The sequence below is a fragment of the Drosophila arizonae genome, chromosome X (genome assembly GCF_054131065.1).
Source record: "Drosophila arizonae isolate 15081-1271.41 chromosome X, UAZ_ARI_1.0, whole genome shotgun sequence".
NCBI classification, from domain to species: domain Eukaryota; kingdom Metazoa; phylum Arthropoda; class Insecta; order Diptera; family Drosophilidae; genus Drosophila; species Drosophila arizonae.
The window spans coordinates 24,787,641-24,812,985 of NC_142927.1; the positions used below are offsets into that span (position 1 = coordinate 24,787,641).

Below are 25,345 nucleotides of genomic sequence, written 5' to 3' on the forward strand. Positions count from 1 at the left end.
TGCTTTTCTAAACTGAAATTAAATTTATTATCAAAACTCAATTCATTTTATTCACTAAAAACGATAGAATGTGTAATTAAAAAAATAAATTAAATTAAATTTAAAAAAATAAAATAAACAATCAGTTCTATATATAAACTTTTATCGATTGGCAGCAAATCATATAAATTGTCGATAGATAAATATAAAGCTTAAAAAGCATTTGCAGCTCAGAAGATTCCTCAACACAGGCAGAAATAAGGAGAGATGGACGAACTAGATCAGATTAGGCTCAGCTGGTATCTTAATCCAAAGTTTACAACCTTAGGCGGGTCTGTCAGGCCACATTCAGCATGTGACATACATTAGCAACAAAACATGATATCCTTTTTAAACGTTTTAAATAAATACAGGGTATGGCAAATCAGCATGAACTAAAAATCTTAATAAAGGGGGAAAAAAAATCTTAATAATAATAAAAATTAATGAAAATCTTATTTTAGAAAAGAGAGAGAAAGAGGGAAAGAGATAGAGATCAAGATATAGAGAGGGAGAGGGAAATGGATAGAGATCGAGATAGAGAGAGAAAGTGAGAGAGAGAGAGAAAGAAAGAGAGCGAGGGAGAAATAATATAATTAGTAAATCATTAATGAATTTTACATCATAATAAAATAAAATAGCATTATTCAGTTGTTTAAATAACCATTTTTAAACTTATAAACCAACTTTTAATGTAAAAAAAAAAACAAAAATATATATTAATAAAAATTAAAATGAATTAAAATAAATTTTAATATATCACAGTCAAGATATTTAAAAGCTTCACATATTTGGACGTTTCATAGCATTTTATACAATTTGTGTTGGAAACTAGAAAATTACCTTTTCTTATTCAAGTTTCGCACCTTCCAGAAATAAGAAAACCGAATTTCAAAGAAATTCTAAAGCGCCATCTACATGTGAGCAGTGCTTTTCGTTTAGCCGGCGCATTGCCAACCATTGCAAACTATTGCAGACGCACGACTATCGCATGGCTCTGATGGTTGATCAGAGCAACGCTGCTCAAAACCACTAAACATATGTGCGTGTTTTGTTTTTGGCGCGCATTTCTCACACTGTTGTGCGTGCGTTGTGTGTGTGGCGCGCGTAAACGAAGAGGCGAGAGAGTTGGGAGCGGCAACTGCGTTTGCAATTAACACATAAATAGATAAACATCGACAACAAGTGGGCCAGGATGCCAGCCGGCGCAGTGAAAACACCAAACACGGCCCGCGCGAAAGATGCAAATGCAACCAAGTCCGCGGATCGCAATGGCAGTACCGGGAGCGGCGGCAAGAAATTCGTGCAGACGCGTCTGCCCTTTAAGTTGATAGCGCCGCTGGCGAAGGGCGGCGCAGCAGATGCAGCGGCGACAAAGGCAGCGGCGTCCACCTCGTCGGCTGTCGAACTGGACCTGGACCTGGAGGAGGCGGAGCCGCGCGCCGAGCCGCGCAAGCGCAAGTTGTCCTATGGCAGCGAGTCGCCGCCGGAGACGGAGCAGCTGCGTCGCTCCAACAGCAAAGAGAATCTGCAGCTGTTTGCTGCGGCCACTGCGACCTACAAGAAGCCCAAGACAACGGAGGCCAATGCCGACGATGTCATCGAGCTGGATGACGATGAGCACGAGGACAACGACAACGACAAGGACAACAACAACGACGAGAAAAAGGACAGCGCCAAGAAAGAAGAAGATAGGCAGGCAAAGGGCAACGTTAAGGAGAAGAAGTTGAAGGAGAAGCCAACAGATGGCGCCACTCACACGCCCATTCAAATCAAGCTGCCGTTGGGCAACAAGCGAGTCAAGCGTCGCAAATCCCTAAAGAAATCGGAGGCAGCGCAGCAATCGCCGCAGCCGAAGCTGGGGTCAAGCGCTGAGCGCAGCGACTCCAGCGATGACATCGAGGCCATAGCCGAGAGCCTCAACCCACAGAAGCGAGCCAAGGTGATTGAAGTGGAGTCGATGGCATCGCCCAAGACGTCGAAGACATCCAAGCCGAATGGAGCCAAGGCGGACACTAGAGTCCAAGTGAAAGCTTCAACAGCGAGTGCAAAGTCCAAGAAGGAAGGCAAGTCCAAGGAGCAAGCGAAGGTAGAGCCGAAAGCAGTTGAGGATGAGGATGTGGTGCTGCTGGATAGCAGCGCTGAGCTGGAGGCTGAGGAGGCTGAACCGGAAGCTGAAGCTGAAGCCGTGGTGAAGCAGCCCAGCCAGCCCAGCGCCGACATGGACGTGGACGTGGACACAGACACGCTGATCACATCGCCGGAGAAGGAGCAGAACACGAAACAGGAGGAGTCGTCGGAGACGGAGAAGGAGACGGAAGAGGAGGGCAAGTCGGCTAGCGCTGCGCCCGTCGTGGCGGAGAAGCTGCCAAATCTGACGCCCAAGCAGCAGCGGCTCATGGAGCAGCGGCGGAAGGCGCGCGAGGAGAAGGAGCGCAAGCTGCAGGAGGAGCGGCGCCTCAAGCAGCTGGAGAAGGAGCAGCGCGAGCAGCAGCGGAAGGCCGAGCGCGACTTGAAGGAGGAGCAGCGGCGCAAAGAGCGCGAGGACAAGGAGGAGGCGCGCCGCAAGGAGCGCGAGGAGAAGGAGCGCAAGCGTCAGGCCGAGAACGAGGAGAAGGAGCGCAAACGGCAGGCCGAGAACGAGGAGAAGCGCAAGCGCAACGAGGCCAAGGAGGAGATACAGCGCAAGAAGGACGAGGAGCGCCGCCGCAAGGAGCAGGAGAAGGAGGAGGCGGAGCTGAAGAAGAAACGCGCCGCCGCCACATTCAGCAAATTCTTTGTGCCCAAGCAGCCGCGGCAGTCCATCAGCGGCTCACTGGAGCACGAGCAGAACAGCAGCGACTGCGATCCCAGCCACATGGGCAACCAGCAGCTCGCCTTCCGGCCCTTCCAGGTGAAGGACGACATGATCGTGGCCCCCGTCACACGCACCACACTGGCCGCCGACACGCGCCAGCTGCTGGACACGCTCTTCCATGTGCCGGACGACGACGAGGAGGATGGGCAGGATCTCAACGAGAGCATTGGACGCACCAAGCGTCCCACACGCGCCCATCTCTATCTGAACGAACTGAGCCAGGGCAAGCGCAAGCCGCTGGCCAGCAAGCGGGACGCGCGGCTGCAGCGGTGCGCCAAGGACGAGGAGGATGACGACGACGTCCAGGTGGTCGGTAAGTACTGCGTAGCGATGCCCTTGGACGGCTCCACTATTTTCATCTCTGCATCGCTTCCAGATGACCTGGTCAACGCGGTGGGCACGCCCATCGTGGTGGAGCGGCCGAAGCAGGTGCCATGGATGCGGGCCAAGTACTTGCACTTTGCGGACAATCGTCGGCCGCCCTACTACGGCACCTGGCGCAAGCGCAGCCAAGTGATCACCGCCCGCCGCCCACTGGGACAGGATAAGGTGCGCCATAGATTCCATAAGTCAATGTGCTTCCATAGCTTAAATCTTTGTATTCCCATATGACAGGCTTACTTCGACTACGAGGTGGACTCGGACTGCGAGTGGGAGGAGGAGGAGCCCGGGGAGTCGCTGAGCGCCAGCGAGGATGAGAAGGAGCGCGAGTCCGAGGAGGAATCGGAGGAGGAGTACAACGAATGGTTTGTGCCCCATGGCCATCTCAGCGACGAGGAGCTGCAGAACGATGGCGAGCTGGAGGATGGCAATACACGCGAGGCGCAGAAGGCCAAGCTGCAGGTGCTGCAGCAGGAGTTCGCCCAGGAGATGAAGAAGCAGACCAAGAAGATCAAGCCCCGCCTCCTGGGGCCCGTCTGGCTGGACGAGGACGGCAACAAGTCGCAGCTGTGCCCGGCTGTCTTCATCCAGACCATCGACATGTACGGCTGCTGGCAGCTGCAGCCGCTCACGCTGGAGCCGCCGCAGGAGTCCGGCGAGGAGGAGGAGCCCTTGGAGGAGGCCAAGGCGAAGCCAGCCACGCTGCAGCTGGACGAGCAGCTGCTGCAGCAGCTGGTCCGGCTTATACACGGCAACAGCAACGCCAAAATGTTCCTCATCGCCGAGTACCTGGAGTATCTGAAGACCCAGATTACGCCGGAGTCCCAAACAATGCTACCCTCAAAGACGATGCTGCGCGAGAAGTTCGATGAGCTGGCCACCTGGAAGCCCGTCGAGAAGTCCGTTGGCGCCGAGGCAAAGAAGTCGAAGAAGCCCAAGAAGCGCCTCTGCTGGGTGGTCGCGGCGGAAACGCTGCACAGATTCCACCTGGACGAGCTGACGCTGCAAAATCAATGGAACTACACGCTCACGCCCAAGGTCAGCAAGGCGGACACCTCCTTGCCAGAGGCGTCGCTTGCCGTTGAGGCGGCTGATGCGCCTGGCACACCCAAGACAGACGCCGACAAAGCGGGCAAGGCCAAGGACTCGGCGGCCAGCACGCCCACCGCGTCCACAGGCACACCATCGACGGCCGCCACAAGAGCCTCGAGCGTCAAGAAACGCGTCAATCTGCTCATGTCCGTGCCGCGCGATCAGCAGTTCCATGCGGCCACCAAGAACGCGCTCATCAGCCAGTATCTGCGCAAGAGCGACGACCCGCCCACCAAGCAGAAGCCATCGCCAGCTCCGCCGCCAGGCGGCTGCAGCGACGATGTTGTTCTGCTCTCCGACTAGTCCGGCGATCCCGACTAGCCGGGGAATGATATACGACCCTGTCGCGCCTCTAGCATCTAAGTTTCTCTAGCCGTAGTGTTCACTGTACCAGCCGAGTGTGCCGTACTGTACTTTGATAGTCCGGCAATCCAAGTAACGCAATATCCATCCACTTGCCACTCCGGCGGAATATTTATGAATAAACAATTTTTTTTTCTCCTAATTATAATTTTTACTGCAAATAAATATTTATATTTATATGCAATGAGGAAAAGAAATTCTTTTAAAATACAAAATTTTAAATGTATCAGAAATACGAAATAAATCCTAAGATAAATAAGAATTTAATAATTCAGAATTTATTTACAATCTGGCACTATATATTACCTTCATATATGTATGACTAAATACTATATAGTATATCATATAGGTTGTATGGAGAATCTACAATTTCAGAGGCTAGTTTCAATCTGTAATAAATATTGTTGTACAAGAGTATATATGCACGAGTATATTTATATATCATTTAAATAGTAATTCCATTTTCACTTGGTGTCTTATCTAGGGAACATGAGTTAACTCTGGCATGAGTAGAGCCAGTCAAAAATATGAAATATAATGGATCGATTTCAATATCAGATTTTTTTTCATAAATGCCTCGAACCTATCTAATAGAGAAAGTCCAGAGTATAATGAGTTTGTTAAAAGATAACTGACAAAACGAGGCGTGGCAGTACCTATCAAGCATATACATTCCTGATTAGTACAACGATCTGAGTCGACCTAGCCCTGTCCGCCAGACTGTGTGAAGGATCTCATATCGTATAAGATACGTAACTATTTCAGTAAATCCATCTATTCCTCTATATTTTTTGATTTATCGATTTTTCATGATTAAATTATATCTCGTATCGATAGATGTATGTATGTATACAACTTCTTTTGTCATATTTCGTATACCCGTTCCACACATCACTGTAGTTCACCTTTTAATATAGACAATATGTTGAAGAATTTGCAGGTTTACTAAATTCCTACATTTTTAATGGAATATGCAGATCATGTGCTGAAAATTGCATTGAAATCCGTTAATTAAAGCAGAAGTTATCAAACAAAAGGCTATGGAGTGTATTTCTCAAAACACAGATCCATCTGCTAATCGAGCACCGTCGACTAAAGTTCTATTGCGCGTATAGGCTTTAAACTTTTTTTATTTTTATTTTTTCATTTATTTTTAAATTAATTTAAACATTATTAAATATACATTCTCTTAAGGTGACCGACAAAAAAGATTGCTGAAATACAGATACTTGAGTTTGTCATTGTTTTTCGATTTTATTTTTCAAAACTTTACTGTCGTTGCGCTATGATTGTATATGGGTATGTGTGTGTGTGTTTGGGTGTGTGTGTGTGTGTGTGTGGGTGTATATGTGTATTCCTGTAAGCCTTAATAGATTTTATCTTTAATATAAATTTCCCTTTATTGCATATTTATCGTTGTCGTCGTCAGTTTCGCCTCCCAATTTAAATGGAGCTATCCTAAGTCCAGCCCTGCCCATGCTACCCGGAACCCTAATCCAATATATGTATGTATGTCTATGTGTATACCCCCCCAATAGGCTTTTCGAGACATCCCATTTCATGTGCTATCTACATTCGATCGATGAAATTCATATTTTTGAAATAAAAATCACAATTTGAAGGCGATGCTAATTTGAAATGATCAACCACATACATATACCTTGTACAAAAACTAGTTATAGATGGAACGCACATGTCGTCTACCATATATGTATATAAATATGCGCAGATGTACCGTTATATTATATATAATAAGGCAAATACGTCGAGGGACAAGTTGTTGCAGAAAGTTGAATGCAAAAAAAAAAAAAAAAAAGGATTTATATCTATTTATATATATAACAATATATAAATATATAATTCGTATATGTGTGTGTGTGTATGAATGTTTATGTATTGTCCTAGAAACCAGTCATTTATGTGTGTGTGTGTGAGTGTATGGAAAGGCGTAAGCTCTGCACTGAGAGCGAGAGAGCGAGAGCGAAGAGTGTATGTGTGCGTGTGTGGGTGTGTGCTAAGAGGAAAACTAAACTGTCAATTCAAATAAAAATACACAAAATAATAAACATTAAGTACTTAAGATTTACGTTCAAGTCATTTACAAGTCAAATTAGGTTTTCGAATTTCTTGTTGTTGTCCATTGATGTGGTTAGGTTAAGCGTTTTCTGGTTGCTTTGTTTTCTTTTTGGTCGTCATGTCTTTTAGGGTGTCGCATTCGTGTCGTCGCATCCGTTGATCCTCAGCTGTTGCTCGTCGTCCGCACCGTCCGCACCGTCCACATGGTCCACAGGGTCCACATCGTCGGCCGCACGTCAGGGCAGCAGCAGCGGCTTGAAGTACGCCCGACAGAAGATCGTGGACGCCGACGGCGGCAGATCCTGGTTGCGATAATACATATTGCACTCGCGCTCCGTCAGCTTGTCGAACACGGCCGCATATTCGCGATGGAAGGTGGCCATGTCGACGTTGGCCCGGCCGATGGCCGTCAGCGCCAGAAAGAGTATGTCCCGGTAGAACGAGTGCGAACGCTCCACGCCGCTGCTCTTCAGCTTGTGCCGTTCGTTGGCCAGGCGCTTCAGCGGCGTTGCCAGATCGTTGCAGCGAATCGCCGAGAGGATTTGCTGAATGACACTGCAAGGGCAACGGGATGGGCATTCAGTTAATAACACATACATACATCCATACATCCATCTCTGTCTACACCACTCACTTCATGCTGAGCTGCGCCTGATCGGTCAGCAGCGCCTTTATCAACGGACTGGCCGGCTGCGTCTGTCGATAGAGAATGTACATGGGCGATCCGCTGGTCTCGCTGTGCAAGCTTAGGTTATCCCATAGGCACTGTATGTGTACGGTCTTGACCTTGGTCAGTGGATCCAGCTGCTCCTCATCGCTCTGCGGCAGAGAATAAAACATTATTGAGGCACTCTCTCTCTCTCTCCCTCTCTCTCCCTCTCTCTTTCTGACTCACCGTTGGCGGCAGACACAGCTCGGGCAGGTGGGTCTTGCCCTCGATGCGCTCCATGAGCCACAGCAGATTCCAGTAGATGATCGGGTGCTCCTCGACGAACGTGGGCTTGATGAGCGACAGGTCGCCCTCCTGGGTGAGTATGTTCTCCAGCTCCTTGCGCAGCACCAGCGGATTCAGATATGGCACCGTCAGGCTGCTCTTGTCCGCAGCCACGCGCTCGCCGTTGCTCTCGGCGTCGGCGGCGGACGCCAGGCGCGTGATCTGAACGCTGAGGAAGGGCACGGTCAGCTTGTTGCACGCATGGCACGTGGTGTTCAGGTTGGAGTCCTCCGCCGACCAGCCGCTCATGATCTCCTCGTCGTAGACCAGCACCGAGCAGTTGTGGCACTGGGAGCAGGTCGTCAGCTGTATCAGCACATCGCAGTCAGGATCGCCGTTGCTCTGGAATGGATTAAAGTACCGTTAGATTCAGTCTGCACTGCGCTGCCCTGCCCCTTTCCCTGCTCCTACCTCCGCTGGGGTGCTGTAGAGATTGTCGGGCAGCACGGGCAGCGAGTGCAGGTGCAATGCCGCATTGGAGCTGTTCTCGCCCAGGGGCACCAGATTGTTGTAGCTCGACTTGCGCGACTCGCTGAGCCTGCCCCACGGATCCAGGTCGCTGGAGACACGCCTCAACTTGCCCTCGTCGGCACCGCCAGCGCCGTCATGGTCCTCGCCGCCCGCAAACGCCTCCTGCTGATGGGGATGATGATGGTGGTGGTGCTGCAGATGATGGTGATGGTGGTGGTGGTGGTGATGATGATGGGCATGCTGGTGCCCATTGTTCGTCTTCACCGGCGTCGAGTTGGCCGATATGGCGCCCTTGATCTCATCGAACTTGCGCGTCAGCGAGTTGGCCGCGTACTTAATGCTGCTCAGGCTGCCCTGGATCAGCTCGTTGGACTTCTTGCTCGTCAGGCTGGGGCTGTTGGAGAGTAAGCGGTCGATGAGTTACGATTGTCAAGTCAAAGCTACTTCCACAGTAAACACGGTTAACAACAACAACAACAAGTTATGCTAGGACAGCAGCAGCAGGAGCAGAGTCTAAAGTGGATTAGAGCTGAAAATTAACTGTTTCTTTGCCCATCCTTACTTTCATCTAACAGGCCTATCGAACACTTTCACCTAACAGAGTTTCATTTTAAAAATTGTACTTGAATGATATAATAAACTATCGCATACGGAGTTCCTCATTGAAGATCTGGCAAATAAAATATTGTCAAAGTTCTTGGATTTTAATGAGTTCGTAAATTAGCTGAACGTATTTCCACAGAGAGCTTGAGCAAGCCAATACAAGATCCTTAGAATAGAAGATACTCTCAGCTTTTAGACCCTTAATCCTTCCTGAAAACATACTCCATTGCACTTTAATAACTTCTGTGTTAATCAATAGATTGCACTGATCTACATATCCTATGTCGGGAAAGTTTAGTAAAAGGTTAAACTCCTACACATATAGGAAAGATTAGCAACTGAACTTCAATTTGAAGAATTGGGGAATTTAAAGAATTTAAATAACAAAAATATTTGATAAATATTTGTATAAAGTGAATGCAAATCTTGGAGGTTCTAGCTCCAAAGCTGTACGAAATATACCTTGATATTTGAATTATTCTCTTCTCTTGAATTCTTTTATCAGTTTTCATAGATATTCCTAGTTATAGATTCCTTGACACAGACTTCATTTGCGCGGACCTACAAAAGCTTACAAGTCTCGAGCTCTCATAGATTCAGAGTTCGATGGGTTCACAGCGCGGACAGACGGACAGAGCTAAATTACTCCCTCTGTCTATTACATACATTTTAACAAAGTCAATATACCCTCATTGCCCACTTTCAGTTTCTTTAAATATTTCCCACTTTTCAGCTTCTCACTTTACTGAAATGAATTAGGAATTACTTGAAATGCGTGTAATACTAATATTATCCCATTTAGCGAAGAAGTATAACAATTTGCTGCTGCTGTTATGAAAAGAACAGATTGAGAGAGAGAGAGAGAGAGGGAGTGTTAAAGCGAGAGAAAAAGAGAGAGTGAGTACAGAGACTTGAGTGAGATAGTGATAGAAATGAAGTACACAAGTGAGAGCGAGAGAGAGAGAGTGAGCGAGATAGAGAGTGAGTTTCGGGGCTGCAGTGGGTAATGAAGAAAACGAGGTTTACCGAGGATGTTGTGGTAATGTGCGTAACATGAATAACTGTAAACATTCAGTGTGAGTGAGTGAGAGAGCGAGTGACAGTGAGTGCGTGTGCATGTGTGGGTGGGTGGGTGTGAGAGTGGGTGTGGTTGTGTGGCTTGTGTCAAACCTTCAATTGCCCGCCACCAACAACGACAACAACAACAACAACATCATCATCATCATCATCATCATCATCAACCGACGATCAAATTGCGTTAAAGGACAACCCAAAACCCGAAACGTTTCGTATTGCAGTAATCGATCCCAGGTGAAACTTAAGTGGAATACATAAGAGTCTTCAATTGTTGTGCGTGTAGGTGTGTGTGTGTGAGTGTGTGTGTGTGTGTGTAATAGCAAATGCTGCGTGACATACTTGAGAAATATCAATATCAACCACATTTACAGCTAATTAACTACATGGAAAATTATTTGTTGTTGTTATTGAACTCAGTTAATCACAGCTTGATTAGAGATCTCTATATAGGTCTGCAGTGATATCTATATGATATTGAGTGGAAGCTATGATGAGAGTCAAGTTACGTGGAAAGTTTTACTATTTATGAGACTGACTGAACTTTGTGTATATTAAATTTAAGATTTTGCTCAGATTCATGGGATAGTCTGCTGCATAGACTTTGACTTTTAGCTATATAAATTAGAAACCAATAAATAGTTGCTGATTGATTCATAGAAATTAGCATACTAGTAAATCAGCATTACCATCTATAGCTTTGATTATGTCATTCCCATCTAAAGCTATATAATATAGTCCCTTTCCATTAATAGATTGCTTTGCTGAGATATGGATAGATGATGGATCAGATAATATATGGAAACATAAATGGACTATAGGGGACCAGAGATATCTCTTTACAGTTGAACATTTAAGCTCTTTAAGGAAATTCCCAATGGGAATTTCACAAATATGGATCAGCCATGATTCAGTTAGGCTTAAATTAGGATCGCCTAGTTTTGAGGCAATGTGAAAACGGAATTAGTGTGAAAGAGAACCAAAACGAATGCCGCAGCAGCAGTTGCAACATGTGTGCGTGTGTGTGTGTGTCTGTGTGTCTAGTGTACAAGTTTTAAGAGCTTTGCTGACTGACTTACCTTATGCTTGATATATTTTCTATAATATTGGCGGGCAATTTCAAGTCTTTCTTAAGGGACAATCGTGCGGGTGAATAACGTCTACAGTAAAAAAAAAAAAAAACAACAACAAATACAAAACGTTGCACAGAACCGAATTGGAGCGATTCAGAGAGTTTTCATATATGGGAAATCCAAAAAGGCAAAAAACAGAATCGAACAAATTAATAAATAAAATTCTCAAGGAGGGAAAAGAAATATAAGAGTTTGTATAAATCAGTGTGTGCGTGTGTGTGTGAGAGCGGTTTGTCTGTGTGTGTGTGGGTGTGCGTGAGTGTGGTTATACGCAAGTGATACGATAGATGAATGACACATAACATATACATATGCATATATATACATATACATATACATATGCATACATATACATATACATATACATATACATATATACATATGCATATACATATACATATACATATACATATACATATACATATACATATACATATACATATACATATACATATACATATACATATACATATACATATACATATACATATACATATACATATACATATATACATATACATATGCATATATATGTATACACTTATACATATACATATACATATACATATACATATTCATATTCATATACATATACATATACATATACAGAGACATATACATATACAGATATACATATACATATACATATACATATACATATACAGAGCATATACAGATGTATACACTTATACATAGACATATACATATACATATACAGATACATAGACAGATACATAGACATATACATAGACATATACATATACATATACATATACATATACATATACATATACATATACATATATACATATACATATACATATACATATACATATACATATACATATGCATATACATATGTATACACTTATACATATACATATACATATACATATACATATACATATACATATACATATACATATACATATACATATACATATACATATACATATACATATACATATACATATACATATACATATACATATACATATACATATACATATACATATACATATACATATACATATACATATACATATACATATACATATATACTCATATACATATACATATGCGTATATGTATTGTAGTTCATATAGGAATTAATCGGGTCTGTTGCTTCGCTCTCGTCGGTTTCGCGTTTGGCTGCGACTTAGTTACCCGAATGTGAATTTGAGCGAGGAGCCAATGTTGGCCAGGCTGTGGGTGACGCCGCTGCTGGCCACGGGCATCGTCTCGGAGCGGTGCATGCTCTTGCCGATCTGCGTGGACTCGTCGAAGGTGGCGCTGCGCTGGCCCCGGAACAGGATCGGCTTGTCGCTGTACATGTTGCTATTGGCGGTTGCTGCTGTGGTTGCTGCCATCTCTGGCTGTGCCTCTGGCTGCTGTGTGGGCGTGGCGTCCTCCTCGTTCAAGGCGCCCAGCGGATCGTTCTGGGTGACGGGGGTACGTGGCGAAATTCTAGAAAATAAGTAAAGAGGGTTGGGAATTGAACCGAAGCGAACGTCAAAGAGGACTCATACTTGGTGGGGCTCTGCACACGCTGCCTGGCCTGATGTGCGCCCGCATGCTCGTCGAGCTCATCTTGCTCCTGCTCCTCGTCCACATCCACATCCACATCGACATCCACATCGACATCCACGTCCACGTCCAGGTCGTAGTCGCCGCCAGCAAACTCCATGTCCTGCTTGCCTTTCTGCGGCGTCTGCGGCGCCGACAGCTCCGCGTGCTCGGCCTGTTGGTCCTCGTCCTCGTCGTCGTCCTCGCCGTCGCCGATGCTCATGATCTGCTTGCGCGGCTTGTTCAGCAGCTGCGCGTCGCCGCCGTAGGTGGGCGTGAGGGGCGTGCTGCCGTTGGCGCTGTTGGAGGCCGACTCGCCGCTGATGAGCAGCCCAGCGCTGTTGACCACGTCCTCGGTGGGCAGCGCGTCCGCAGTGCCGCCCGCCACCGTCTGGCGCACAATGCTGCCCAGCTTGTTGCGCAGCCTGTCGAAGGCGGCGAAGTCGAGCAGCCCCCCGCCGCCGCCACCGCCCTCGCCGGAGCTGGCCAGACTGCTGCGCGACTGGCCGTCCACCATTTCCAGGGTGCTCAGATTGTGGTCGTGCGAGGAGCTGAGGGACTTGCACACCTTGGCGGCGGCTCGGCGCTTGCCGGCGCGACGGAACTGCGCCGCGCCCATCACGACGTTCTTGATGCGGTTCCAGCGGATCTGGCTGAGCGTGGTGCTGTCGCTGGGCCACTGCGACTCGAGCACGCAGCGATTGTAGAAGCCGTAGGTGAGCGCGTTCGGCTGGACGCCCGAGCGCTTCATCAGGTAGTGCAGGCGCACCGCCAGCACCGGCAGATTGTGGATGCCGCAGAGCTGCATCATGATGCGGTAGCAGAACTCGTCGCAGGTGATCTTCAGCTTGCTGGCGCGCACCAGGACGTCGTAGGCGGCGCGCAGGATGTCGTGCTCCTTGCCCGCGTGCCGCGTGTCCATCACCATGGAGGGCAGAATCAGAAAGTACAGCGAGTAGCAGGTGGCCAGCAGGTACTTGGACCACGCCTCCGGATGCTGCTGGCAGCGGCTGGCCATCTTCTGCGACAGCTTCACCTCGTGCTTGGTGCGGCGTGCGATCGGTGAGCCGGGCGACAGCGAGGCGTTCAGCTGCAGCTGCAGGAACTGCGACAGCGCCGTCTTCTTGGTGCTCTGCAGCAGCTCCGGCCGTAGCGTGAAGTTCTTGTACACGTAGCTGGAGGCGCCGCCGGACGCCACGGACACATTGTCCGGCGGAAAGATGTACTTGGTGCGCTCGCTGCTCTGGCCCGTGTCCCAGTCGACCAGACGCAGCTGCCCGGGCGTCTCGTCGTAGCCCGTCACCTTCTCGGCGCACTCGTCGAAGAAGCTCAGGCCGTGATCTCCGTCGGAGACAAAGCTGCGCTCCTCGATGAACCGGATGAACATTTGAGTTTTCATCAGCAGCTCAAAGAATTTCTGGTGCGACTATAAAGAGGAGCGAGCGAGAGCGAGAGGGAGAGAGAGAGCGAGAGATGTAGTGGGGGTGTGACAGAGATAGAGAGGGAAATCAAGTACTAAAAATACATTAGCTAAATCAAAATGAATTATTCGCTGAATTGGGCTATTCATCAATGCTAGTGGCATATCAATAAGTTTACGATATTCGATGTGTGCCGGAACGAAGATGAGATCACAAGGCGTGACTCAGTGGATGCAGCATCACTTGCCTTTGATTGAATGATTTCATATAAAGCAATTCCCGCGACTGGGAAAACTAATTCAAGCGGCCCACAGCGAAAGGGGCGAACTTCTGGCTCTGATTGAGTGCTCCGCATTCCCGAGGCAGAAGTGCGAGTGCCCTCTGCACATATGTGTGCCCAGTGTGTGTATGTATGCGTGTGATGTGGTTCGATTGTGCAGTGTCAGCTATACTGCATATATGGCAGCCCGATTGGTGTCGAGCTGTGGTTGATTGAACCGCGCCGCAATTATAATTAGTTTAATTACGCTAATTACTGCGAACGTAATTGGCCGACTTGGGGCATTTGAATATCGCCGCAGATTATCGGACGCATTAGGAGATATCAGTGGCGACGCCGCTAAGCGGACGACCGTGGCCGATTCTCCCAACGGGTTGCCTCTGGCTGACGCTGACGTCATCTTGGGAATGCGAATATTATTGGGAGATAAAAATAGATTGAATACTACTTTCTAGATTGCTGCGAGGGAAAAGCAAAGGCAAGAGCAAAAGCAATGAGCTTCAAGGCCACAGCGAATGAATCTACCGAAACAGTTGTCCGCACGCAATTGCTGGGCCCATTGTCCGGGGCCACGGCCCGCCCCTGGCGCTCCGCCGTGCTTACCTTGTCCCGCGAGCGCAGAAAAGCTTTCAGCTGGAATAAGGCACTCGGATCCGTGGCGCCCACAGAGGGTGCCTTTGAAATGGGCACCAGATAGTCACGATAGCCGCGCAATATGCACGCCATGAAGAGCAGAAATGCCTCTTGGATGCGCTGCTCCAGCACCAGCTGCAGAAAAAATTAACAAAGATAAAAATAAAACACATTAACATAAATTGAGCTGAATCAAGTAAATTGAAAAGGGGAGGGGAGGGGGAGAGCTGCCCGTGGGTCAACCTTACCTCACGCTTGCGCTTGCGTATGTCCCGATCCAAGCTGTTGGTCGAGTCGTAGCTGATGGGCTTGGCGTTCTCCAGCTCGGTGAGCGTCTGTCGCAGCAGTCGAGCCGCGCGCTTGGGCAGCAGCTTGGGCGTCAAATGGCGCTGGGAGTCACAGAGCTGTGGGCGAGAGAGATTCAAGAATAGACTAGATAGAATGAACAGAGAGAGAGAGAGACAGAGAGAGAGAGGGAGAGTGAAGAGTGCATACGCTGATGTTGTTGGTGTCCAGATCAATGCAGGTCACATCCGTGGGCGGCTCGTACAGATCGAAGAAGCGCGAGTCGACGCCAATCAAATAAGGCAACGGCGCATGCAGCACTTCGGCCAAGCCCAGCGGGCACAGCGGTATGTAGGGGCATTGCCACTTGAACGGAAAGAGTAGCGAGACAATCGCCTCAGCGACGGCAGTCAGAGTTGCAGGCCTACAAATGAGAGCTGGATGAGACAGAGCCAAGGACACAGACGCAGTGGGAGTGGGAGTGGGAGTCGGCACTTACCTGAGCGAGTGTATGAGTATCTTTTGTTCGGTGAGCGCCAAGAGGAGCACGTGCAGGCAGTTGTCGGTGCCCAGGTTCTGGAGGAGCATGTGGAAGCCGGCGCCGCTGCGCGGCAGTGGTGAGTCCTCTGGCTGCGTGAGCAGAATCCGGTCGTTCGACTCACTCGACAGCTGCAGGTGTATGCTGGGCGCTGGGAAGGGCACCTCGTCCAGCAGCTGGATAATGTAGCGCTCCACGGGTATCGGTATATTGACGCCATACACGACCATCCGCTAGGAGAGAGCAGGGGGCAAGATGAGATCGGTTAGCGGGCGTCTGTTAATTGCTGCAGGCGCTTACGTGTAAATATTTCAGCCACTTGTCGAATGTGTCGCCAAACGGATGGTGCGAGAGCAGGCAGATGGCCTTGATCATGTGGAGCGAGTGCTGGGCCGCAAACTCCTCATCCCAGCCGAGCAGCTCGCGCTGCTCCGCGGACAGCAGCGACTCACTGCAAGCGAATGTATCGTCAATTGAATCACGAATAGTCACGTCTTGGGTGCATTTCTTACTCGTAATCCTCGTAGAATGTGAGCGCCGAGCCGTACACCTTGTAGGTGCCGTCGCTCACAGTTAGTACAAAGGTGCTGAACACAGGGCTGATGGGCTTCCGTTTCTCGGTGCCATTGACGTGGGGCCAGGCCTCCAGGCTGGCGCCCATGGGCAGGCAGAAGAGGGGCACGCTCGGACAGAGGTTGAGCGGAAAGTCCGTGTGGTCGACGGTGGGATAGCGCAGCAATATTTCCGGCTTGTAGCTAATGTGCTTGGGACGGTACATGGACTTCTTGTAGCACAGGTATACATCGCTGCCCACATAGCCCTTGTTCAGCGTCTTGTAAATGAGACAGAAGGCGTGCGGCGGTCGTTCCCCTTTGCTCTGGACGATCACGCAGAGTTCGGTGACCACCAGCTCGTTGCAGGGCATGTCTGGACGGGCTCGACGATATGTGAGAAATGTTTTCGCCGACGAGTTGTTCACGTTGGCCACACGGCCGCCGGGCGTCTCGGCCACTATTTCCGCATCCGACATGATGCGCTCGTGACCATCATAGAGCACACCTTCAACGGCAGAAGACAAGACCACTCGATTAGAGCTCACATGTGGGGCTTCGATTCACTCACCGATATCCACTAGCGGCGGTCGATCCTTGCCGCGTCGAAAGTATATGTAGCATTCAGTGGTGCGGACGGAGCCATGATTGAGGTTTGCTGGCAGTCCAGTGGGCGTGTGCTCCAGCAGCTCGTAGCCATCGGGAATCTGTTCGCCGAGGAGCGGAAAGAAGACGCCAATGTCTGTGATGGGCTCAATTGTATTGGCCGCACGCAGACGGCCCGAGTCATTGAATATGTTCTCCTGGAGCAGCTGTGGCTGCTCGGGCATTCCGGCAATCACAAAGTAATCCGCTATGCGTTTCTCCTCCATGTCTTACGCTGGAATCGCTCGTGTGTTCGTCTCAACTGCAAAGAAATGCCAAAACGGCGAAGCTTTTACTCGTTGCGATAAGATAAAACGGACGGGCAAAGACACATGCCCAGGCCGCCGTACCAAAGTCGATACGGTGGCGGCAGCTGGCGCAAATCTTTGTTTACATTGCCGACGTCGTCGTGCTATCGCCGCAAGCTGATTACAAATGCGCACAGCTCGAATGAAAATCAAAGCAATAATATAAATAAGCAACTTTGCTCGAATCTCGAATCTCGATACGAACGACAATGTCGCTGCCGTCGTCAATGCTGATGTCGTGGATTTCGCTGTTGTTGTTGTTGCTACTGCTGCTGTCGTTGCTGTTGTTGTTGTTGTTATCGTTGCTGTTTCAGATTATGCTACGACCACAGCTTACAACAAAAACAAGTTCCGCATGATGATTCAACGACGTTTCCGCTGCTGCTGCTGTTGTTGTTTTTGTTGTTGTTGTTGTTGGCGTTCAATGATAGGCCACTTGTTTTGTTGCTGGTGATTTGGTTTTTGTTTACAGGAATCGAAATCCGCTGCCGTTGCGGTCGCTCCAGTTTCAAATGCAAAACTTACGAATCCGCTGATGTCGCATTTACCGTTGTGGCAGCTGCTTGAAAGAAGCGCTGCTGCGTCTTTGATTCAGTTCAATTTTCAATTTTCGTCGTCGTTTTTGCAACTTCTTCACACTACGTTAATTTCCACACAGCGTTGCACAAACACACACTCGCACACCACAGCCACACACAACACACCGACCACACATTCGCACACACGCATATGCACGCATTCACACAGACAAGACACGAATCATACATACATATCGATATGTAGGCGGCGACATCCGCCCACTTGCACTTTGTCTTGACTCTGTGCCCTTAACTATCGCGCGTCTTTTGTTCAATTTGTTACGTCGTAGATGTTTAATGCATGCCAATTCGTTGTGTATTGAAAGCTAGGGTTGTTGATATATCGCACACTGCTCGTGTCAAATTTCGATACAACAATACATCTATCGATTGGGCTTATGAATAAATGATCTTACTGTAGTTAAGGAAACGATTAACGAGTCGGTGCTTCTACTATACGTATGTATGTTTGTAGAGTTGTACAGAAATTGATTGCATTAAGATGAATCACCTTATATAGTGGCATTTAACAGTAACAAATAAACAATTCTTTGAGATGAACATCTGAATTTGGTGAACTATCGCCAAAGCTTTGAGATTGACCGTTTCCGACTATCGATTGTAATAAAAATATTAATATTATTAATATTATTACTGAGCACGTAAAATTTAATTCAGCAGCTGTAGGAATAAACAAAGTCAATCCGTTTCTCAATAAAAATACAATGCTGCATTATATGCTTAGGGGGTCCAGTAAACCATTTATTTAGAAACAACGCTTAGGAAAGCCCTTGACATTGGCCTTGATATGAATAGGATATGGTAAATACACACATTATTTGGTTTTCATTGTTGACACAAGGTGTTCATTTCATATGTATAACTACATTAGTGTATGTATATACAATCAATAGTCAAGGCTCATAGGACTCTCAAGGTTCAAATTTCACTTGATGGTTTTTCAGCTTTGGTCGGATTACGATTTCGTCGGATATGAGAAATATTTGAAAAATTTTGCCACTATATAAAAATAAAAACTGGAATTTATTCTTACCTAATGTTAAACATACTTTTCTCCTGTGTGCCTGCGGCTTTTGAATTTATTATTCCAGCGTATACGACACAACTATCGCTTTCGATAAGCATATTTAAATCTAATCGATATTTCACTCAATTTGGTGCTGCAAAACAGTTGCTCATCAGCTGCTTCGACAGGTCAGTCTGCGCACAGCTGATGGCGAAAGAAACATCGTATGCCATATATCGATACATATATCGTGTACAACCATCGACACACAAGGTATCGTTAAATAATGGCGCGAAATCAATTTTCAAATTAAAATTGATTTAAGTGCTATTCTAAAATTGCTGAAATGCTTAAAACTCTCTTAGTATATCCAAGTATTGTTGGATATATCGGACGTTTTTAATCGCAGCCCAATTAGTAATTGTGGCCCTAGTGCATGTGCTCTGCACCATATCGGGCAAGCTAAGTAGACCGTAACTGGCCGAACAAAGGCGACACATACATTAGAGCTAATTATGCTCTTTATGACTTAAAGCCAAGCTGCCGTCTATTATTCCTAATTTACAATCACCCAGTTGGCACCAGCGGCAGCACATGTTCATTGAGCGAAAGTCGTGGGTCTCATTCATGGGGGCGAGTGACTTTAGTTTTCGCTCAACTTGAGCGCAACTTAACTTCTGCGCAGCCAGTGGCGCCCCAAAGGGAGGGGCCGCTGCTCAATGCCGTGTGTCCCCCTCCTGGAGCAGAGACTCTGGTGCGCAGTCTGGCTCGTTTTTGTTTACAAATATTCCGTTGTGCCATCCGCTCGTACCGTAGTCCTTAGAGAGTTCCATGCGCGCCTGTTGCGTGCGACCGTTAGATGTGTTGGCTTAATGGATTCTGCCTCGGCCTCGATTGCCTTGGCCATTTGGCTGGCCCGGCCCGGCTGCTGTTTCTATTTGTGATAATCAAATTAAGCGGTCTTCCCGAGCTGATTATCAGCTATGCCATTGCCATTTAATTTCGTCTTAATCAACTGCACAGTTGCCAGTCCCTTCCTGGTCCCTTCCTGGTCCCTTCCTGGCCTTCCCATGCCGCGGCGACGGCCCATTACAAAATAATATAACAAAGATTTATCAAGAAAAACCCCAATAAAAATCACAGCAAAACAATTAACTAAGCAATCTGGGCCAGCAAATCAGATTAATTAAGAACAATTGCCCAACATTCAAATAGCCGTATGGTCTTCCACATTATGTGATATAAGCTTGATATATGATTTATATACCTATGATTGTTGCTCGACTGGGCCATGCCCTATAAATGAAATTGCTTACAAAGTATTTATTATAATTAATATATTATTATTCATATAATAATCGTATGCCATACGACTATGTATATACCCTACTAAATGTGTGATTTTAGTGGAGCATAATGTTTCATTTTATTTATAGGAGCAAGTAAATATGCAAAGTCTCAGCTAGTTAGTTAATCCTCGTCTGTTTCATTTCCTGGAAATGTATTTTCTAATTTTTCAATTCTGAAAATAATTCGTGTTTAATTTTCGTTTCGCAGAATGGGTCGGCGTCTTAATGCATGCACATATTTCTATTCGCATCCTGTTTTGAAGGCAAGACAAACTCACTCAGGGCATTGAGTGGGCGTGCGCTGGCAAAGCGCTCCGAGTAGAAGTAAAAAAAAAAAAGAAAAAAATTGCTCATACGCCATGTCGGCTGTCGCTTGGTGCGTGCTCAGGTTCGGGTCGCTTCGTTGATTCTTTGGCAACGGCAACGGCGGCGGCGACGGCCACGTTCACTTGGATTTCTGATTTGAATTGTTGAAAGCGTTTGCAGTTCGCTTGCGAATGTCCTGACCGACGGTTGTGTGGCCGGCGCAGCATCCGAGCAACCGAGCGACAATTTACCAAAGCGCTTCGAAAATGGTTTTTGAAAGTGTGAATACAATGTACTTCAGCAGAGCTAACTCTAATTGGTAATACTCGTATTATTCGTTACCAAATCCGTGCATATTTTTCTTGACTATTTTTTTATGTGCTGAAAACTAAAGGAAATTTGAAAATTTAAAATTAAAATTAAATTAAAAAACAAAACAAAACGATTCTCAAGTGATAAATAAAATAGAAAATACTTGATATTCAGCCACTGTACTTGGCCGTGCTTTGTGCCACCTGCGCTAGCCCCTGTCCTCGCATCTAAACAGGTGAGTGCACCACCGCTTAATTACCGGAAATTGAATTATAAGGTGCGGCGACGACTTTCACTAACGGTAATTACATTATTTCGTTACGCGCTTTCACCTCAAATATCGAGCAACACAAACAAGTTGAACAAATTGCATGCAAATATTTCCAAAATTTTCATTAATGAGTTCGAATTTGAGTTCGAATTTGCAATTCGCAATTCTCAATTGAACAAATTTGAACTAATTGTGCTTTATAGAACTGCGAGAGCTTTGCAATTCTGTGTGCCTCACTTTGATCAACAGAGAGTGAGAGAAAGAGAGAGAAAAAGAGTGAGAGCGCGGAGTATTCTCTGGTCGCATTGTATTCATCGGTCTTTAGCTCGATTCAAATGAAATTATGCGGTTACCCCAATCAATGGCGATTTGCAGCCAACTCAAAAGGTTGAAGCGAGCTCCCTTTTATTTTTTATATTTCGTGAGACCTAATTCAATTAGGCGAAATAGGGTTGCCTTAAAAGCTGTGTATATGTGTGTGTGTGTTTGTATTTGCGTCTATCAAAAACAGTATCAAAGGCAGAGGGAATGCGCTATTTAAATACACAGACGGCATAAAGCTCATTAGCATATTGTCGCCAGAACGGTCATCAGGTTGACGGGACAGCTGGTCCCTGTCCTCAGTTCCCTGTTCCCATTTCCCAGCTCTAATTTTTCCACTTGATTGATGAGTCCAGTTACAGTTACAGTTACAGTTACACTTACAGTTAGAGTCGAGAACAAAAAATAAACTCGGCAACGCATCTCAAAATTTTACCTGCCAGCCGAAATGAAATGCATTTATCAAATAGATGAGTTCACCCATTACCACCTACCCCCTCCCCCCGCGGCGCAATCAGCAGCCGCTTAAATGATTCCATCTATATTTATCATAAACAATTTTGGAGCTAGACTTTTAGATTTGTATTCAGAATGTCATAGAGTCCATACGAATTTTTAGATTGTTTATATATTTAAAATTTATATATTTAAAATTCTTTAGTCTTTAGAGTATTATTCAATTTTCTGATTAAATGGGAGCTTAATTAAATACAAAAATCTTTTATTTACTCATTAAATAACTCCTGATTATCTTTTTAATTGTATAACTGTTACACTAAAATATGAAGTTCAGTGTAAGCCTTAAAGGTCGCCGTTACATCCAGTCGTCAATTATCCCTTATGCGCGATATAATTACTTAATTAATTAATTATGAGCATATTAATTTTTAAATTGAATTAAAATCTTTTCTTTTAATTATATGCATTACTCATATTTATAATTTAAGTAATGATATTATACCTAGATTTTCATATTAAATGTATTGTTTTATATTCTTAATAATTATAATAATATTTATTTAATTAAGTTTTATTTATTTTATTTATTATTTTGCTTTATAATTATCAGGGACCGCAAATAAGTGTTACGCATTTAAAAAAATTGAGGCTCAAAAGTATTCCCAAAAAGAGAGAGGAAAACACACATAAGGATATTTCTTTATGGCGAGTTCAAAAAAGGATAAACTTTTATTGGTAATTTTTTATAAAAAAATTATTTTTAATTATTAAAATTGATTTTTATGATAAAAATCAAAAATAATTATTACAAAACAATTTTATATAAAAATCAAATCATAAGTCTTATATTTGATTTTATAATAAAAATCAAATATAAGACTTATGATTTGATTTTTATATAAAATTGTTTTGTAATAATTATTTTTGATTTTTATCATAAAAATCAATTTTAATTATTAAAAATAATTTTTTTTTAATTTATCAAAAAATAATAATTATTTTTTAATTTTTTCCTATAAAAGTTATAATCGTTACGGTCCCTGATAATTATAATTCCATTTTTACAAATTTATTTATCATGTATATATCATATTGTACTTGGCTATTAAAGTATTTAATTATAATTATAATTTTATATATTTTTTTTATTTCATATTGTATTTAATTATTTCCTCATATGTCCCGTGATGGAAAATTTTGATTCTCACAGAATGGAGAAAAACAATATACTTCACCCGAAAACGTTAGGAAATGCTTTTACCCACAGATAAAATCAGTTTAGGCACCGACCCTATAAGGGATAATGTCAGGTAATTAGGCGCCGCGCTAGACAAAAGACTCGCATTTAAATACCATATACGTTTAATTTAATTATCTATTTATGAATTTAATGAAATGCAAATCTTAATTTAGAAAGTAAAAGTGTTTTATTCACATGAGTAAAGCTTTACGGTGCAGTAATATTTGACTGTGCACTAGTGTGGGTGGATAAAGCCAGATGTCATATCAATCGGTTTCGGATTTGTCGGAATAAAGCCCTAAAACTAAACTAGAATAATATTTCATATTATATTTAACTAGCAAAAATGTTTAAAAAATTTTAAATTTATGTTAACTGAACTGAACTGTATATGCTTAAAAAAATATACAAGTGGAAATAATATGTTTACATTAATATAATAAATATTTTATTTAATTTCATTATATATTTATAGATATATTTTTCATTAATTTTACTTCTTTTTTTGTGCTTTATTTTCCTTAAACATTTTATATAATATTAAATCTATTTTTTACTTATTTAATAATAATTTTATTTTTATTATATTATTTTACACTTAAATATAATTTCATGTTCATATTTATATATTTTATAATCATATTATTAATTATATTTTGCGTTTCATATAATACTTACTTTTTAATTTAAATAAAATCGTAATATAATTATTTAATTCGTAATAATATTACACTGAACTACTTATAAATTGTTTTTTAATTTACATGGAAAATATGATGCTTTTGGCAAATGAAAAGAAAAGAGTAAAAAACACCAGCAAAATATTTGTATTATAATTATATAGATTATTTTATAAAACTATATCAAATATTTAAATTCACGAATAATTAAATAAATACATATTACATGACACTCTCTCTTAACTGAAACAAATATTAATATATAGTCTGCAAAAGTTAGGGTATTTTATAGTCTTATGACTCTGCACTGCATAACTTTCGATTTTTTACGCTTAGAGTTTAGCGAACGTCTTGCCGCATTTAAACAATTAAATTTGTTATTGGCTAAGGCCTGCCTCTGGGGCAAATGGGGGCAAGTGAATCGACCTTGACTACTTTGAGCATATTTTACAGAGTTTTCTTCTTCCTTTCGCGGCACACGCAACCTGGCGCCGGGCAGGTGGGTGTGAAATATGCGACATGCATTTAATGTGAAGTTCCACTTAATTTGCATTTAATGCGCGTACTTTTCGTCTAAATTTAATTGGTCTAATTAGGTGCGACATGGCCGTAAATGTAATGTGAACATTTCGCGCATTAAGTGATTAAGCGCAAAAACTCCGGCAGTGAAATGACGTGAAGTGAAGCGAAACAAATGCGAGATATGAGAATTGTGCATAGAATTAATGAGCCAAATGTCAAATTTGAATGGGTTAAATAATGTCTTACAAACGCGACAACAAAGGAAGCTGCCAGCCACCAGCCCCCATTCCCCATCCCCTACATCTCGCCCCCACCTCAGACAGTGTGGGCTGTTTCACAGTCTACAGTGGCTACATTATTGAGCTGGCCGCCAAGAGCTTAAGGTTCACCCAGATGCAGATGAATGAAAACGAAGTGAAATTCTTACAAACTTTTCCATAATGTTTTCACAAGAATTTAACGCCTCAGGCAAGGCAAAGACAGCACACCGCCTCACACCCAAAAACAAAAAAAAAAAAACAAAAAAAAAAAAAGACGAAAAAAATAGAAAAAAGAAGAAAAGAATATGAATACCCAACCTACCAGACCAAGGCAAACAGACCAGAGATAAGGCATTAAAAATGAACACGATAGATAGAGGCTGTGCGGGCGACACGTCACGACTTGCTAATGCTCTGCAATTGATAAGCTGGCCTCGTCCAATCCGACACTGGCAGGCCCCCAGCTAATACTCCTGCCCCACTACAGGGTATGCCACATGACGTTGACTTCTCTTGAGTCTTGCATCACTTTTGAAATGGGAACGGAACCGTAAAAATACCACAACGCACAGTTACAGCTACAGCTACGGCTACGGCTACGGCTACGGCTACGGCTACGGCTACAGCTGGAGCATGGGCACAGGTGGGCGTGGCATGCGCCTGACCAAAATGTAGAAAAAAAAGCAGCAGCAACAACAAGAAAACACTTACCTCATCTGCCTGGCAACCCG

At 44.6% G+C, this 25,345-nt stretch overlaps 3 protein-coding genes across 11 annotated transcripts in view; 2 read left to right on the forward strand and 1 right to left on the reverse strand.

The window, feature by feature from the left end:
- The first annotated feature begins 1,070 nt into the window (after positions 1-1,070).
- On the forward strand, positions 1,071-4,973 carry Caf1-180 (Chromatin assembly factor 1, p180 subunit). The gene is made up of 3 exons (XM_018014109.2): positions 1,071-3,188; positions 3,252-3,424; positions 3,491-4,973. The coding sequence occupies exons 1-3, from the start codon at positions 1,214-1,216 to the stop codon at positions 4,649-4,651; spliced, it is 3,309 nt and encodes a 1,102-aa protein (XP_017869598.1). The 5' UTR covers positions 1,071-1,213; the 3' UTR covers positions 4,652-4,973.
- A 967-nt stretch (positions 4,974-5,940) lies between these two features.
- On the reverse strand, positions 5,941-19,012 carry Crag (DENN domain-containing protein Crag). 7 transcript variants are annotated; one of them, XM_089472927.1, is made up of 15 exons: positions 18,922-19,012; positions 16,908-17,243; positions 16,298-16,844; positions 16,086-16,236; positions 15,747-16,018; positions 15,458-15,671; positions 15,211-15,366; positions 14,933-15,097; positions 12,592-14,054; positions 12,230-12,529; positions 11,009-11,089; positions 8,193-8,646; positions 7,683-8,123; positions 7,422-7,606; positions 5,941-7,342 (listed from the first exon to the last, which is right to left on the reverse strand). In XM_089472927.1, exons 2-15 carry the CDS (start codon positions 17,206-17,208, stop codon positions 7,024-7,026), a joined length of 5,049 nt encoding a protein of 1,682 aa, XP_089329053.1. In that variant the 5' UTR covers positions 17,209-17,243; positions 18,922-19,012; the 3' UTR covers positions 5,941-7,023. The 7 variants fall into 7 exon arrangements, with proteins under 7 accessions (XP_089329053.1, XP_089329048.1, XP_089329052.1 ...); XM_089472922.1 differs by lacking the exon at positions 18,922-19,012 and adding an exon at positions 18,059-18,241; XM_089472926.1 differs by lacking the exon at positions 18,922-19,012 and adding an exon at positions 17,838-18,051.
- A 1,668-nt stretch (positions 19,013-20,680) lies between these two features.
- AstA-R1 (allatostatin A receptor 1) overlaps positions 20,681-25,345 on the forward strand; it is a 153,809-nt gene continuing 149,144 nt past the window's right edge. For 2 of the 3 annotated variants that reach the window (XM_089472936.1, XM_089472939.1), the window contains exon 1: positions 20,681-21,096. The gene's annotated coding sequence lies outside the window, so the exon portion shown is untranslated. Of the gene's footprint in view, positions 21,163-25,345 lie in introns of all 3 variants that reach the window. The other variant, XM_089472937.1, reaches the window with a different exon arrangement.

Excerpts from the sequence above, each read along its gene's own strand:
- Caf1-180 (XM_018014109.2), top strand. The coding sequence starts at position 1,214 with ATGCCAGCCGGCGCAGTGAAAACACCAAACACGGCCCGCGCGAAAGAT. Across the intron at positions 3,189-3,251 it reads CGACGACGTCCAGGTGGTCG|ATGACCTGGTCAACGCGGTG; the intron begins GTAAGTACTGCG and ends CATCGCTTCCAG. Across the intron at positions 3,425-3,490 it reads GCCCACTGGGACAGGATAAG|GCTTACTTCGACTACGAGGT; the intron begins GTGCGCCATAGA and ends CCCATATGACAG.
- Crag (XM_089472927.1), bottom strand. The coding sequence starts at position 17,208 with ATGGAGGAGAAACGCATAGCGGATTACTTTGTGATTGCCGGAATGCCC. Across the intron at positions 16,845-16,907 it reads ACCGCCGCTAGTGGATATCG|GTGTGCTCTATGATGGTCAC; the intron begins GTGAGTGAATCG and ends CTGCCGTTGAAG. Across the intron at positions 16,237-16,297 it reads ACATTCTACGAGGATTACGA|TGAGTCGCTGCTGTCCGCGG; the intron begins GTAAGAAATGCA and ends ATTCGCTTGCAG.